The sequence below is a fragment of the Mastigoproctus giganteus genome, chromosome 6 (genome assembly GCF_048544385.1).
Source record: "Mastigoproctus giganteus isolate SK-2022 chromosome 6, ASM4854438v1, whole genome shotgun sequence".
Taxonomy (NCBI): domain Eukaryota; kingdom Metazoa; phylum Arthropoda; class Arachnida; order Uropygi; family Thelyphonidae; genus Mastigoproctus; species Mastigoproctus giganteus.
This window is the reverse complement of record NC_143580.1, coordinates 133,698,271-133,713,501: the sequence shown is the minus strand read 5'-3', so window position 1 is coordinate 133,713,501 and position 15,231 is coordinate 133,698,271. Positions and strand designations below refer to the sequence as shown.

At 39.5% G+C, this 15,231-nt stretch overlaps 1 protein-coding gene across 2 annotated transcripts in view; it reads right to left on the bottom strand.

Moving 5' to 3' along the window:
* Positions 1 to 15,231, bottom strand: part of LOC150084591 (WD repeat-containing protein 43-like) — a 168,738-nt gene that overhangs the window by 19,722 nt on the left and 133,785 nt on the right. The window contains exon 11 of one of the 2 annotated variants that reach the window (XM_090375342.1): positions 5,318 to 5,434. The exons of the other annotated variant lie outside the window; for it this stretch is intronic. Coding sequence (XP_090231468.1) covers positions 5,318 to 5,434 — 117 coding nt within the window. The remainder of the gene's footprint in view (positions 1 to 5,317; positions 5,435 to 15,231) is intronic. 2 annotated transcript variants of the gene reach the window in all.

The following is a 15,231-nucleotide window of genomic DNA, read 5'->3' as shown; positions in this document are numbered from 1 at the left end:
TGTGTCGGTGATGGAATGGCTCCAGGCCCTGGAGAACAGGGTGCGGGCAGTGCTATTGAGATGGCTTGGAGCGTGGCCGGACCCGTAGTTGGTGAATTGACCGCACCACATGGGTTTGCGGTATACTGAGGTCTCTAGACGTGGGCCTACGCGATGCACTAGCACGTCCAGAAACGGGAGCGAACCGTCCACCTCTGATTCTACGGTAAACTTGATGAAATTGGATAGAGAGTTGAGGTGTTCTAGTAGTACCGTTTCAGAACCACGTGGAATTATGGTAAAAATATCGTCGACGTATCTACACCACGTTGTAATAGGTGTAGGTGGGTTCTGGTGTATCTGCTCCTCCAGATCTTCCATGGCGATGTTAGCTACTACGGAACTGACAGGGGCACCCATAGCAGTGCCATGTACTTGTTTGTAGAGTGAGTCTTCAAAGGTGAAGATGCTGCTAGAGAGGCATAGGTTGAGGGCGGTACAGATGTCATCAGTGGATAGTGACGTCCTGGATTGGAGGCTTAAGTCGCTCTCAAGGAGCCTTCTGGCGCAGTGCACTGCCTGTTGGACGGGAATCGAGGTGAATAAAGGACATTTCAATCCCTGATAACTCTGTCATGGCATCATTTGACGTGGTTTTATTCACCTCGATTCCTGTCCAACAGGCCTTGCACTGCACCAGAAGGCTCCTTGAGAGCGACTTAAGCCTCCAATCCAGGACGTCACTATGCACTGATGACATCTGTACCGCCCTCAACCTATGCCTCTCTAGCAGCATCTTCACCTTTGAAGACTCACTCTACAAACAAGTACATGGCACTGCTATGGGTGCCCCTGTCAGTTCCGTAGTAGCTAACATCGCCATGGAAGATCTGGAGGAGCAGATACACCAGAACCCACCTACACCTATTACAACGTGGTGTAGATACGTCGACGATATTTTTACCATAATACCACGTGGTTCTGAAACGGTACTACTAGAACACCTCAACTCTCTATCCAATTTCATCAAGTTTACCGTAGAATCAGAGGTGGACAGTTCGCTCCCGTTTCTGGACGTGCTAGTGCATCGCGTAGGCCCACGTCTAGAGACCTCAGTATACCGCAAACCCATGTGGTGCGGTCAATTCACCAACTACGGGTCCGGCCACGCTCCAAGCCATCTCAATAGCACTGCCCGCACCCTGTTCTCCAGAGCCTGGAGCCATTCCAGCACCGACACAATTAGACGTAACGAGATCTCCCGTGTGAAGGCGGACCTAACCAGATGCGGTTATCCATCCCATGTGTTTTTTGATTTTTTTTTTGATTTGGTAGTTGTTGGCACATCGGCTTCTGTGGCCATATTGCACCTCCCAAGGTTTTTTTTTGCAGTACTTTGATCCAAGCCCGAGGCGGGAATCGAACCCGCGACCTTTGGGTTGCCGGGCAGGTACTTTACCCACTCGGCTAGCCCGGTCGGCCTTCCATCCCATGTACTAAACAGATGCTTGTTACAGGCACAAGAACTTACTTCCAACCCAAGACCTCCGAAGCAAGTCGGCATATCGTCCGCCTACATTCCGTACTATCCAGGAGTGTCAGGACATATCTCGAAGATCCTGAGAAGTTACAACATCAAATGTGTGCAATTACCCAGTAGGAACCTACGTTCACTTGTCTCCAGTGTGAAGACCCCTGTCACACCTGTCTTACGCAGCAATGTAGTGTACCGTATCACCTGTAGGGCCTGTAACAGTTGCTACGTAGGTGAGACATCGAGACGTCTCCAGGATCGCCTCACGGAACACGACAGAGCAATCCGGCTTGCCGAAACTGACCAGTCCGTGCTTGCAGAACATTTTTGGGCTACCAACCACGATCTTGACCCCAAGCGCGACTTTGAGATAGTGGACCACGCGCGACACTTTCGCCACCGCCTATGGCTAGAGTCACTAAACATAATAAACAACCCCAAGGCATTAAATCGCCAGAAAGGCATGCGTATACATCCCATCCTAGAGACAACCGTTTTATTGATGGATGATCACTGGCGTAAGGCAGCACACGTCCGTGCTACAACAATGACGCATGAGTAACGTGCCACACTTTGCTTGTAATGTATTCAAATTTGTCAGTTGATAAAGGGACACGTGTTCCGAAAGCTACTGAATTTGTACTTATATTTTATAACTGGGTATACTGTAAATATCTATTTGAAATTTATTAGACTGTCCATGCTCGTTTAAAAATCTATTTTTCCTGTTTTGTATAAAAATCATAAAAATGCCCAGATGGATGTTTCTGCTTTCTGAGATTGGTTTATAATTTTTTTTTATATTTAATTAACCTTATTTAATTTAAATTAGGTTAATTAAACTGTCTCATAAGGCAAGATTAAATTCATTCAATCTTAAATTTAAATATTAAATTTATTTAATCTTACTAGGAAAATTATCCAGAAAATCTGGCTATTGGGAAGAGGTCCAACATCAATTATTCCAGATAGCTGACACTCTACCTACATATTATTTGTATTAATATGCTTGTATTCGGTTTTTAAATCTATCCAGTCAACCGTTCTTACATACAAAGGGTACTAGGAAAGTTTTGCAATATGACGCAACAATGAATCACAGGAAGCTGCTTGTTGCTGCATGTTGAGACATGTTCATACGTGCATAGTAGCCGCCGCGCCAAGTCGATGGGCTCAGTTATTCATTAGTAGTGAGAGTGTAAAGTGCTTGCAATGGCATCGTGGTCACGAAATGAGATAAGGACAGTTTTGCGGTATAATTTCGTGCGTGGTTTAACCATAGACCAGTGCTTAGAAGAAATGACTCTTGCACTAGATGATGATTGTCCACATCGTACAGCGATATTCAGGTGGTATAGAGAATTCCAAAGGGGAAATTTCACTCTGGAGGATTCTGAGAGGCCGGGAAGGCCACAAACGTCAGTTACGGAGGAAAACGTTGCTGCTGTGAGGAAAATGCTTGACGAAAACAGGCGAGTGACCTACCAACAGATAGAGGATACTTTGGGCCTAAATGCACCAGCAATTCGTTCGATTCTGCAAGATCATTTGCACGTGAAGAAACTTTGTTCTCTTTGTTCACATATGCACGTGAAGAAACTGTTCTCTCTGGGTGCCGCATCAACTGACTGAAGAGCAGATGACACGACGTGTGACTTGGTGCCGGGAGATGTTAAAAAAGTTTGATAAGGGACAATCTCGGTATATGAACAACATCGTGACAGGTGACGAGACTTGGCTGTACTATTACGATCTGCCGACCAAGGCTCAAAACAAAGTTTGGGTCTTTGATGATGACGACACACCCGTAATTGTCAGAAAATCCCGATCTGTAAAGAAGAAAATGATAGCTGTATTTTTCAAATAGAGTGGAATTGTGGAACGTGTCGTTTTGGACACGCAGAAGACAGTCACAGCTAAGTGGTATACTGAACAATGCCTGCCTAAAGTCATTGGATCTATGAAGAACCTGCGGCCAAAGTCAAGAATGGACACCTGGTACCTCCATCACGATAATGCTGCAGCTCACCGCGCCAAAGCCTGCACCGAATATTTGACCACGACAGGACTGAAACTTCTCGAACACCCTCCCTACAGTCCAGACCTTGCTCCCTGCGACTTTGCACTGTTCCCGCATGTGAAAATGAAGCTAAAAGGGAGGCGGTTTTCCAGTGATGAGGACCTTCTACGGGCTTGGGACAACGAGTGTGCTTCACTCCCTAGTGAAACTTGGCAGAACTGGTTTAAAGATTGGTTTCGGAGGATGGAGAGGTGTATTGAATGTAGAGGAAATTACTTTGAAAAAATTAAATAAACAAAGCTGTATTGCAAAACTTTCCTAGTACCCTTTGTACAAAATCGTCACGTCCAAATTGTTTAGCAAATTTTTCTGCTTGAGCCATCAAGATAGGGGACCGTCTATTAAAAATCTAACACTTCTTTGTGTAGTGAACCATTGAAGCAATGCTTCATCGACATTTGTAACCTTGTACTTTCTAATTTTTTTCCCCTTTTTCAGTTATGTTCTTTTCCAGTGCGGATATATAAACATGTTTATTTTTCAACAATGTCGATACTGTTGAAGAGGACGAAGAGAACTTTTTACACACTTCATTTTTTGCACCATGTTCTAACTCACGAATAATTTTGACTTTTTTTTTTGCAAATCGAGAGAAACTTTCTTTTGTTAGTAGACAGGTTTCCGAAGGAAGGGTTCATTTTTAACTGGATTTTACTTTAAAATGACAGTAAAGTGATCTGCATACAAAATTCTTAGAAGTCCCGAAATAAATTTATGGTTCAGTGAATACAAGACAATCTGTAAATAGGGTAATGCAACAAGCAGAATGCCAATGCACTATTGTATAGCCCCATCTCCGAAAGGACGAGGTCATATACCGGCTGCTAACCAATTGCGGGTGGTCGTAAAAGCTAAGTCGCCCTTTTCATTTTTGTCTATTCCAAGAATTGGGTTTTTTCAGCTACCTGAGCAATTAAGAATGTTGCATAGTTTACAAATTTTGGTAACTATGCAATATTCTGTTATAACTTACTACATGGTATATCCGTGTAGTAAGTTATAACAGTGTTATAATCGCGCACTGTTATAACAATGAGCGATTGTATGGGAGTAAACGTAAATTAAAATCATTATGGCTTTGTGCTCATTATAACCAAGTTTGGCTGTACTTCCATAATATCAATTAGGGTTATATGATTATATTAATAAAAATCAAAGGGTGTAAAAGATACTAGTGATCTAGATAAAATCTGTTCAATTTAAAGGTGGCCCATATCATTCAAAAAGTTAAAAATCACTGGTTTAGGCACTTAGAGCTGAATGATACTATCACAAAGCAAAGATCACTCAGATCTACATCTCACTTGATGGACAGTTACTCAATTCATTAAATGTGCAGAAGTGATAAGTATTCCTCAATGTCGGTCTATATTGCTAACACTGATGCTATGCCTGTACTGTTACTTCACTAAGAAAAGTGAGAGAATGCCATTTGTTGTGTGCACCTGTTTCATGCTACTGGTGTCTTCTTGTTATACCCCCCCCTCCCCAGTATAAATATACTTCTCATACACAGTGTTCTTTGAAACCAATGACAAGTTCACGCTTTCTAGATTGTCTTGAATAGGCAAGAGGAATAAGTAGCTGCAAATATCTATTAGTAAATCAAAGAAGTTTATTTGAATCCCTTTAGACTTCTTAACTAAATTTTACTGACAGCAGAATGAACTATGGTTTACTGCCATACGAGAGGATGAGGAGAGAAACCAACATTTAATACTCACCTCTATATCTACTGAGTTCTGTTTACTCTCATTGTCTACTGCTGTTAAAGCAATGCTCAGAACACGTAAATTAACCAGTGAATCAGTTTTCTTTCTTTTTTTCTTTTTAACTGGATTCTAAAATTTAAAATAACAAATTTATCAAACAGGAACAAGTTTAATATTAATTTGTTCCATGTTTATGCACTCATTTGTTATGCACATCTACAAAACACTTATTTATGTGACAGTGTCATAATCAAAAAACAAAAAGTTAAATGATGCAGCCCAATTATTAATATTCTGGACAAGCAACTTTTGTCTTCTTCCTGAATACCCCAATGTGAAAAATACATCAGTCCAAGAATGAGCAAGAATGATTTGATTTGATTTTTTGTGGCACAAAAGTGACAAGTTTATAGAGCTAGAATGATTTTCAATGTAGAGTTACTGAAAATGGTCTGCAGAATTAAATCCTCTGTAAAAAATATTATTTAATCACAAGCAATAAAAAAAAGGGGGGCAGATTATGAGAATTCATCAATTGTAATAGTAACATATATATAACATGCAAGTAATAAATAAATTAACAATACCGAGTATATATAAGCTGATGACAAGCTAATAAACTATAAGATATTATAATGGCAGATCAGGATAATACAGTTTATTAAAATTGTGAAGTGTTTTATACACATTTAGCCCCATGGCCATCTATTAAAAAACTGATATGGCATTAAGGACAGCCAACTCAAATATATTTACAATTCACAGGTGAAAAAATATCCTTACTAAAGCAAACTCTATGATATTGTCAAGAAGACAGTTAACTTCGGTTTTTGTTCAAAAAGAAATAAGGATATTTTCCTTGAGTGCCATGGTGCGTAGGTAAACTGTGTTATTTTAAGATAATAAAGTACTCAAAATTAAATTGGTTTAATTATGTTTATTTCCTATTTAGAAATATGTACATAATGGAATCAAACATGTCGTGGTATTTTCTTACCACTTCAGTGACAGCTGTCTTTGCAATATCACTGTCACACTTATATCATAAGAACTTATTCTTTCTAAAATAAGTTCTTTTGACCTTTTGTGATGGTGATATTGCTGTCACTGAAGAAGTGGTAAAAAATTACTGAAATGTTTGACTTCATTATGTACATATTTCCAAATCAGAAATAAACATAATTAAACCAACATAAGTTTGAGAACTTTATTATCTTTAAATAGGAAATAATGAAATTTCTCTCAAAAGTATGTTATTAAAATATGGAAACTTGTCTTATTACAAAATGAAGAATTGACTTTTAATTTAGAAGTGATTCTAATTTTTTTTTTCCCCTGTGTCTATATTAATTATAACTGATGTTAATTTTCTTTGTCAACAGTAAAATAAAAACAAATGCCTTAATAAAGCATATATCTTATTGTTAAAAAAAAAATGTATGATTTAGAAAATTGCCTCTGTGTATGTTCTTTTATGTGAAACCAGATATTGTTATTATAACAACATATGGTTTCATATACATTATATAAATATAAGCTTAGTTAGTTTTCTCCACGTTGAATAATGATACAGCCGAGTTTCATTTTCTCACCACTGGTGTTGCTAGTGCTGATGTCCAAAAGCATACTTGACATGACAATATTTGGAGAAGAGAAACAAAAAATAGAACAAGAGTATGGCTTAAAGCTTAGAGTATCAATTTAGCCTTGAAGGTAAAAGGTACTGAAGATTATCTTGATATTTGTTCTCACTCTGAAAGAAAAAGACTTGCTTCTCATGTTAGGCATATTCTCCAGTGATAAGAATTGTGAATTTTTTTGAATTTCACAGTTTTAGATTTGCATAATTGCAACATTCATGACATGAGGCTAAGCACAGAGTTCATTTGGCTTCTTTTGAAGGAACATTTCACAGATGTTTATAATTTTGGGAATATTGGTCATGAAGGAGCATTTTTTTTAAATGCTTGTATCCAAGAGAGAACAAGATAAAAGATTTTTGATACAGAGCCTTCCAAAAGAAGCACACTTCATACAATTTAAAGAAAATTAAAGGAATGGTTAACAGGTTAATGGTTTAAAGAAAATTAAAGGAATGGTTGCTGGTGGACAACCCAAACTTAGAACTTTATTCGAATGCTGATGCCATCAAAAGCTAAAGAGATAGGACTAAACTAAATTTTTAAACAGCATTTTCTTTAAAAGAGAGTGCTTTCAAAGCAGCCACCTTAGTCTTAAAAGAGGCACAACTGTAGGAAATGCATTAAGTTTAAATCTACTTTTGAATAATATAGTTTGTTTTGTTTTTTTATTAAAACAAAAAACAACAAACATGGTTCACGTGTTTTTCATTTATTCTCATTTTGTAACTGATCACTCATACCAAAAATCAAAACTTCGCATTTGAGAACTGTGTAGCTAGCTTTGGAAACCACTTTTCAGTCACTTAGCCATAATTACATCAATATTTGAATTACACTGTCATTCAAGGGTGCAGTTGTTTGTAAGACCCTGATATATCATTATAATTGTTCCTTGTAAATGACTGTTGCTCTCTTATATGCCTTGTGATTTTGTTTTGTTTCAGGAGAAGAGATCCAGCAATCCATAAAGATTTTAATGATGTGACCCAATTGGTAAGAATTCAAATTTAGTTTGACCTACAGTGCACACACACACACAAGAGTGTACACAATAACATGGGACATTCCTAAAGAAGACACACTGTTCTCTATCTTTGCAGCAGAAATGCTATCACTTATCATGGTGCATAAGGAATATGTTGCAATATTTTGAATGCTAATCATACTAACTAGAATAAGGCACAGGTGAATAAATGACCTGACTATAAATGGGAAATTAATTAATCAAAACAGCACAGGTCATATATGAGACCTAGCATTACATTAGCAAAGGCACACGATGTAAGAAAGCTAGCTTATATAGCATCAGCTAACACACGGGAACACATTTCACCCATCCATTCGCTCCAAATATTTGTCTAGTTCTGCCTTGAATCTATTTAAGACATCAACTTCTACAACAACAGATGAAAGTTTGCTCCAGCAATCAACCACCCGCTGGTTAAAGGCAAACTTCCACACATCTATCCTACAACTCTCTTTCCTCAATTTGAATTTATGCCCTCTCAGGCGATTATTCTGAGCAAGAGGAAGAATCCCATCCGCATTGGACAAGATCAAACCATTCAAGGCTTTATACATCTCAATCAGATCACCTCGCAGGTGCCTAGTCTCCAGACACTAATTTACAAAACTTAACCCCTTCTTCATAAGAACAACCCTTTGTTCCATTCACTAATCTTGTTGCCCTTCTCTGTACACATTCCAGCAGCTCTACATCCTTCTTAAAATGAGGCCTCCAGACCAGTATATAGTACTCAAGGTGTGGCCTGACCATTGCCTAATACAAGGGGGATAATCACTTCCTTATTCCTGCTAGAAAAATTCATGTATATCATTGACAAGACACCATGAGCTACTCTTGCAGCTCGTCTGCACTGCTCAGAGAACTTCATATCTGCCTGCACAATTACCCCCAGGTCCTTTTCATTCTCTACCACTATCACCACACAGTTGATAGGTTACTCTGGGGTTACTGCTTCCCATATGTAGTACTTTACATTTGTCAATGTTAAACTTCATTTGCCACCTCTCAGCCCATCTGCTCGACTTTTCTAGATCCTGTTGCAGCAGTGTACTGTCATTAGTGTCATTAACAACCCTGCCAACCTTTGTATCGTCTGCAAACTTGGACATTAAGCCTGATATACCATCATCGATATCATTTATCAATACAGAAAACAACAATGGACCCAACACTGAACCCTGAGAGATTCCACTAATAACATTAGTCCACAAAGAGCAGTGTCCATTGATTACCACTCTGTCTTCTCCCACTCAAGCATCCCTTTATCCATAGCAGCAATTTGCCTCCAATGCCACACTGCTCCAATTTGTGCAGCAGTCTTCCAGGTGCAACAGTATCAAAGGCTTTTCTAAGATCCAAATATATGATATCAAAGTTATTCTTTGCATCCAGTTCCTTTGTTACTACATCATAGTATACAATCATCTTAGTCAGACAAGACTTCCCCTTAACAAACCCATGCTGTGTCCGAGCTATAACTGAAGTCTTGTCTAGATGATCCTGCAATGTTTCTTTAACCAGTGCCTCCATTAATTTCCCTGGAACAGAAGTTAAACTAACAGGTCTGTAATTACCTGTCTCCCCATTTGATCCTGCTTTTTTTTTTTTTTTTTTTTGCTCTCTTCTTTAGTTAGTTAGTTGTTGGCGCATCGGCTTCTATGGCCATAATGCACCTCCCAAGGTTTTTGCAGTACTCTGATCCTAGCCCGAAGCGGGATTCGAACCCGCGACCTTTGAGTTGCCAGGGAGGAACTTTACCCACCCAGCTAACCCGGTCGGCCTCCTGCTTTGTGGATTGGGGTCACATTTGCACATCTCCAGTCCGTGGGTATCTCCCCTGAGTCTAGGGAAGCTCTCATAATTATGGCTAAGGGTTTGCTTACTTCCTTTGCCGCCTCCTTTAATATAACTCGATATATTCCATCCACCCAGGTGCCTTCCTTGTGTTTATCTTCAACAATTTCTCCTCCATTTCACTCTCAGTTATTACAAGGTGTATTCAACTCTAGAATGCCAGAGTTGAATACACCTCTGGCATTCCCCTCCCTGAATAACTCCTCATGTGTGAATGTAGATGCAAAATACTCATTTAGTTTGTTAGCTATCTGGGTAGGATCATCAACAGTTGAACCATCGATATCAAGTGGACCAATCTGATTCACCCCCTTCCTCCTAGAGTTTACATAAGTAAAGAACTCTTTGCTGTTTTTCTATGCATCCTTTGCCAAAGATTTCTCGTAATCTGCCTTTGCCTGCATAACCTCTTTTGTGACTTGGTTACACACCAGCTTATACTTATCATAGGCTTCCATGTCACCTGTTAATTTATATGTATCCCATGCATTTTTCTTCTCTGCCACATGTCTCATTAGCTCATCTGATATCCATTTAGGCCTAAACCTTGAACAATATTTCTTAGTTGGTATGAAAAGCCTAGTAGCGTCCAAGATTAATTCTTTGAATGCTTCCCATTTTAAATTTGCTGTTGGTAACATCATGACTTGGTCCCACCGTATAGAATTTAAAAAATCTAAGATCACTGTAGTCACCTTTACGAAAGCAAAAATTCTTCCCTTTACCTGATGCTAGTTATGTCTTTAAGTAAATCCCACATCAATACACTGTGATCACTACCTCCTAGTGATTCCTTTATCTGCCGATTCTTAATGCATGAAGAATCACTATTGATAATCAGATCAAGAGTATTACTCTCTCTAGTTGCCTCCCGAACATGCTGCTGTAGAAAATAATCATCCAATAAATCCACGAAAGCCTTGCTAGTACGAGAGTGACCAACCCACAAATTCCAGTCAATACCTGGGGAATTAAAATCCCACATTATAAGACACACTGATTTACTGGCCCACTCTATTTCTCTGTACAGCTGTGTATTATACTCATCAGAGTCATTAGGCCTATAATACATTCCTACTCCCAATTTTGCTTTCCCAGTGCTTATGTCACACCAAACTGACTTGACACTGCACTGTCCAGTGATGTCAATTGGCTGTACTTCCTTGGATTTTATGTGTTTCTTAACTAATAGCATAACCCCTCCTCCCTTTCTATCCTTTCTGTACACATTATACTCCCCAAATTCCACTTCTGTATTCCTTATATCTGTGTGACACCACTTCTCTGATATCCCAACAATTGATGCCTTTGATGTTTTGACCAACACCTCAAATTCATCAAATATATTTACCAAAATCCTAGCATTGGTGTACACGCAAGTATACATGCACCTGTTCCTATTTTTAGCCACCCTAACACATAACCCATGTATTTACTTGTTCCACAATGATTCCCAGCAGTCTCTGGAATCCCCTGCACTTTGTTTTCCAGGCTGTTGCTCATTCCAATAAAAGCAGTGAAAGAATCACTTTCACCTCTGCCAGCGGCTACTGTTAATCTATTAGTCCATGTATTCCCCTAAGCTAGCAGTTTTCGAACCCACCTAACACTGCCTCTATAGTATCAGCAAATATTCTTGCACCCTTTCTATTTAAGTGTATCCTATACCCCTGTAGATGCAGTCTCTCCTGTAAACAAGCACAGACCGAGCTGAGAAAAATTCTACCCCTTGAGCCTTGCACAATCTCTCCAGGGCCGAATTAATTGACAAGGCTCTCATCATATACTCCCTCATATCGTGTCTGGGCAGAATTACAGACGCTTTCAAATTCAACCCTAACTCGCGGCTTTTTTTTCAACATTGACCTGTTCTTGTTAAGTAATTCCAGCAGTCTCCTACTCTTAATATCATTAGTGCCAATGTGTACAACAATATCACCTTTTGAGTTCTTAAAATATATCTGCTCTACAACGTCATCAACTTTTGCCCCTGGCAAACATACCCCGGTCCTGTTCCACCTATCCTTTTTGTATAATATGTTCGCCGTTTCCCTGACAATAGCGTCACCGACAACAACTAGTTGCTTTGGGATCAGCACATTCTGCCTTGGGGGTTGCCACTGTGCTGCGTGATGTTCAAGTGCAAGCTCTGGCATTGATGTGGGTAGCTGAGAGCTTGATGGGCCCCCTCAATTTAAATCCATCGAGGGCATCCACTCTGTCCTTCAAGCTCTCATATAGGCCCATAACAACGCTGATCTGGCGCCTGATTTCCTCACACTCCTTACATCGCGTGCATACACACAGACATTCCCCTTGGCAATATCATGTCCCATTCCGGACTGACCACAAACATCAAACAAGCAGTACATTTCAAAAGGCTGCGATTCAGAGGACAACTGGAACAAAGGGTTGCTCTTATGAAGCAAGGCTTAAATTTTGCAAATTACAGTGTCTGGAGACTAGGCACCCGCGAGATGGTCTTATTGAGGTGTATAAAGACTTGAATGGTTTGAGCATGCTCAATGCGGATGGGATTCTTCCTCTTGCTCAGAATAATCGCCTGAGAGGGCATAAATTCAAACTGAGGAAAGACAGTTGTAGGATAGATGTGTGGAAGTTTGCCTTTAAATAAATAAATAAAATTTCTGTTTATACTCCGGGACGACCAAACGGTCAGAGGAGTTCACAAATAGACAGAATGCAAGAAACAGCACCGTATTCAGCAGTCACGGGCTTGAACCCCGGTCACTCAAGGCACGTGTACTTATGCACCCGCGCGCCTGACCACTAGGCTACGGCGGCCTACTTTAGCCAGCAGGTGTTTGATTGCTGGAACAAACTTCCATCTGTTGTTGTAGAAGTTGATAGCTTAAATAGATTCAAGGCAGAACTTGACAAACATTTGGAGTGAAGGGATGGGTGAAATAAGGGGTGTTTTTTTTTTTTTTTTTTTTTTTTTTTGGCTGATGCTGCATAAGCTTGCTTTCTTGCATCATATGCCTCTACCAATGCTAACATAAACACATCTTCAAAATCTTTCTTAATTCAGTGGTATCTAAAGCGGAGTGCCTTAAGTGCTTTTGTATCTACTATTTATATTCTCTGTTTACTACTATCTATCTTCTCTAGATAGCAGTAAGTCTTCATCCACTTTCACAGGAAGGCATATATCGTATTTCCCCATGTATAAGATGCACCTTAATTTTAGGGTCCGAAATTTGGAAAAAAAAAAAAAAAAAAAATGTATTACATAAAGTTATTGAACTCAAGTTTTATTCATCATAAAATTCATACAACTCATCACTGTCAAAACTCCCATCATTAGCTTGTCCTCATCTGTATCTGATGACGAATCACTGTCTTCATATATTGCCTCGTCCTCAGTTCCATCTATGGCATTTGAAATGCCACACTTCTTAAATGACTTGACAACTATCTCAATCTTGATATTATCCCAGGATCTTTTCACCCAGGTACAAACTTCTCCCATAGTTGGTTTCTTCACTCTTCCTGCTGGTGTCAAATTGTCCCCAGAAGACTTCATCCATTGGTTCCATTCGTCTCTCATGTCAGCTTTGAAGGGTTTGTTAATGCTGACATCAATGGTTGGAGCTAGGATGTCAAGGTATGACAGCAAGTTTTGTTTTTTGCTCTGCAGCAATCTTCTTTGTATTTTTTTTGTTATGCGTGCCCTGAACTGATCAAGCACCAATAGGGCAGGTTTGCGTGAGAGCCCACCTGGCCTCCTGCTCCAAACTTTCTCAAACCAGATCTTCATCCCATCCTGATCCATCCAACCCTTGTCACGAACATGGACAATCACTCCTCGAGGAATGTCTTCTTTTTGGCATTGTTTTGCGTTTGAAAATCAGCATAGGAGGCAGCTTGGTTCCGTCGGCACAAGCTAAAACAACTGTATAATGGCTCTTTTTGTGTCCTCTTGTCTTCACAGTTACAGTTTTCACCCCCTTCTTATCAACAGTTCTCTTACTTGGGACACCAAATTGAAGGGGGACTTCGTCCATATTTGCAATCTGTCCCAACTCAAACTGATGTGTCTTCCCGTTGAATGACAAAACGATGAAATTCAAGGACCTTCTGCTCATAGCTTGCAGGCATCTTTTGGACAAGTCTGGTGCGTGTATGCATGCTTAGTCCATTCCGTTTCATGAACCTGAAGCACCAATTGTGTCCTCCTTTGAAATCGGTAACTTCTTTTTCATCAGCAATTCTTCTTGCCTCATGCTGAACCATCTTTGTGGACACAGGAATTCCAATTGCCCTTTGCTCTCAATCCATATCTTCAATTCCCTCTCTAAATCAGGCCATTTTGCTGACCTGCCTCTAATGGATTTCTTCTGCCGTGGCGTTTTCAGTAGGGTTTCTTCTTCCCGTAGCCGGTCTCAGACTGTTTTCTCAGTTGGAGGAGGACCAAACTTACGTTCAGCAGCACGATTTCCATTCACTTTTGCAAACTGGATCACTTTTAAATTGAATTCAGCACTGTACGAAAATCTTTTTTGAGCCATTTCTGGGCAGAACGTGGCAAAACGTAACCTAATATAGCGGTAACAAGTGCGAAACAATGAGCGCAAAGACAACAAGCACGAAAAAGCGGGAAATGCAAGTAAAAAAAATCTACAAACACTGTAAAAGATGCACCCAGTTTTTAGACCCCAAATTTTTCAAAAAAAGGTGCGTCTTATACATGGGGAAATACGGTAGCTCCCTTTTTTGGCACACATTAATAACATGAGAAAGATAGCCTATTATCACCAAGTGCTTGCTCTCCTCTTTTACTATCCTTTCTACTAGTTTTTATGCCTAACGTGGCAGGCACATCACCAACACTAAGGGTTATACTAGATGAGCACTTAAAGCATGGCACTGGAAATGCCTTTGAATGCCCAGTTTTACAGGAAGAAAGAAAGGGCATGCAAACTAGATGGGTTGTTGGACAACAGTAGCTGGCATTCAATGCCTGCTGATGCCGTCGGAGGTATTAAAAGCACCAGCAACTTGCCATTTATATTATTTGAGAAGAAATTCACCCCGTGCATGGGGTGGTTGGCCTTCATCCTTCATTTGTTTGTTTGTTATTATTTGGAGAAGACTATGTTTGACACCGAGAAATTTATATGTGAGGTGGAAAGGAGGCCTGCCTTGTACAACATGGCATTAAAGAATTACCCTGGACTAACATAGGGTTTTAATGAAATTTATTGTGGGGAAAAGTATTAAATAATTTTGAAAATCTTTTGATTGCCACATACATTTAATTCAAATTCATTGTACATAGTTTCTTATTTTTCAGAATTTAAATTTTCTCCTAAATACTAATATTTATTTTAAAAAATAGGATATATCTTATTGTAATTATATTCTAGTATTTTGTCATG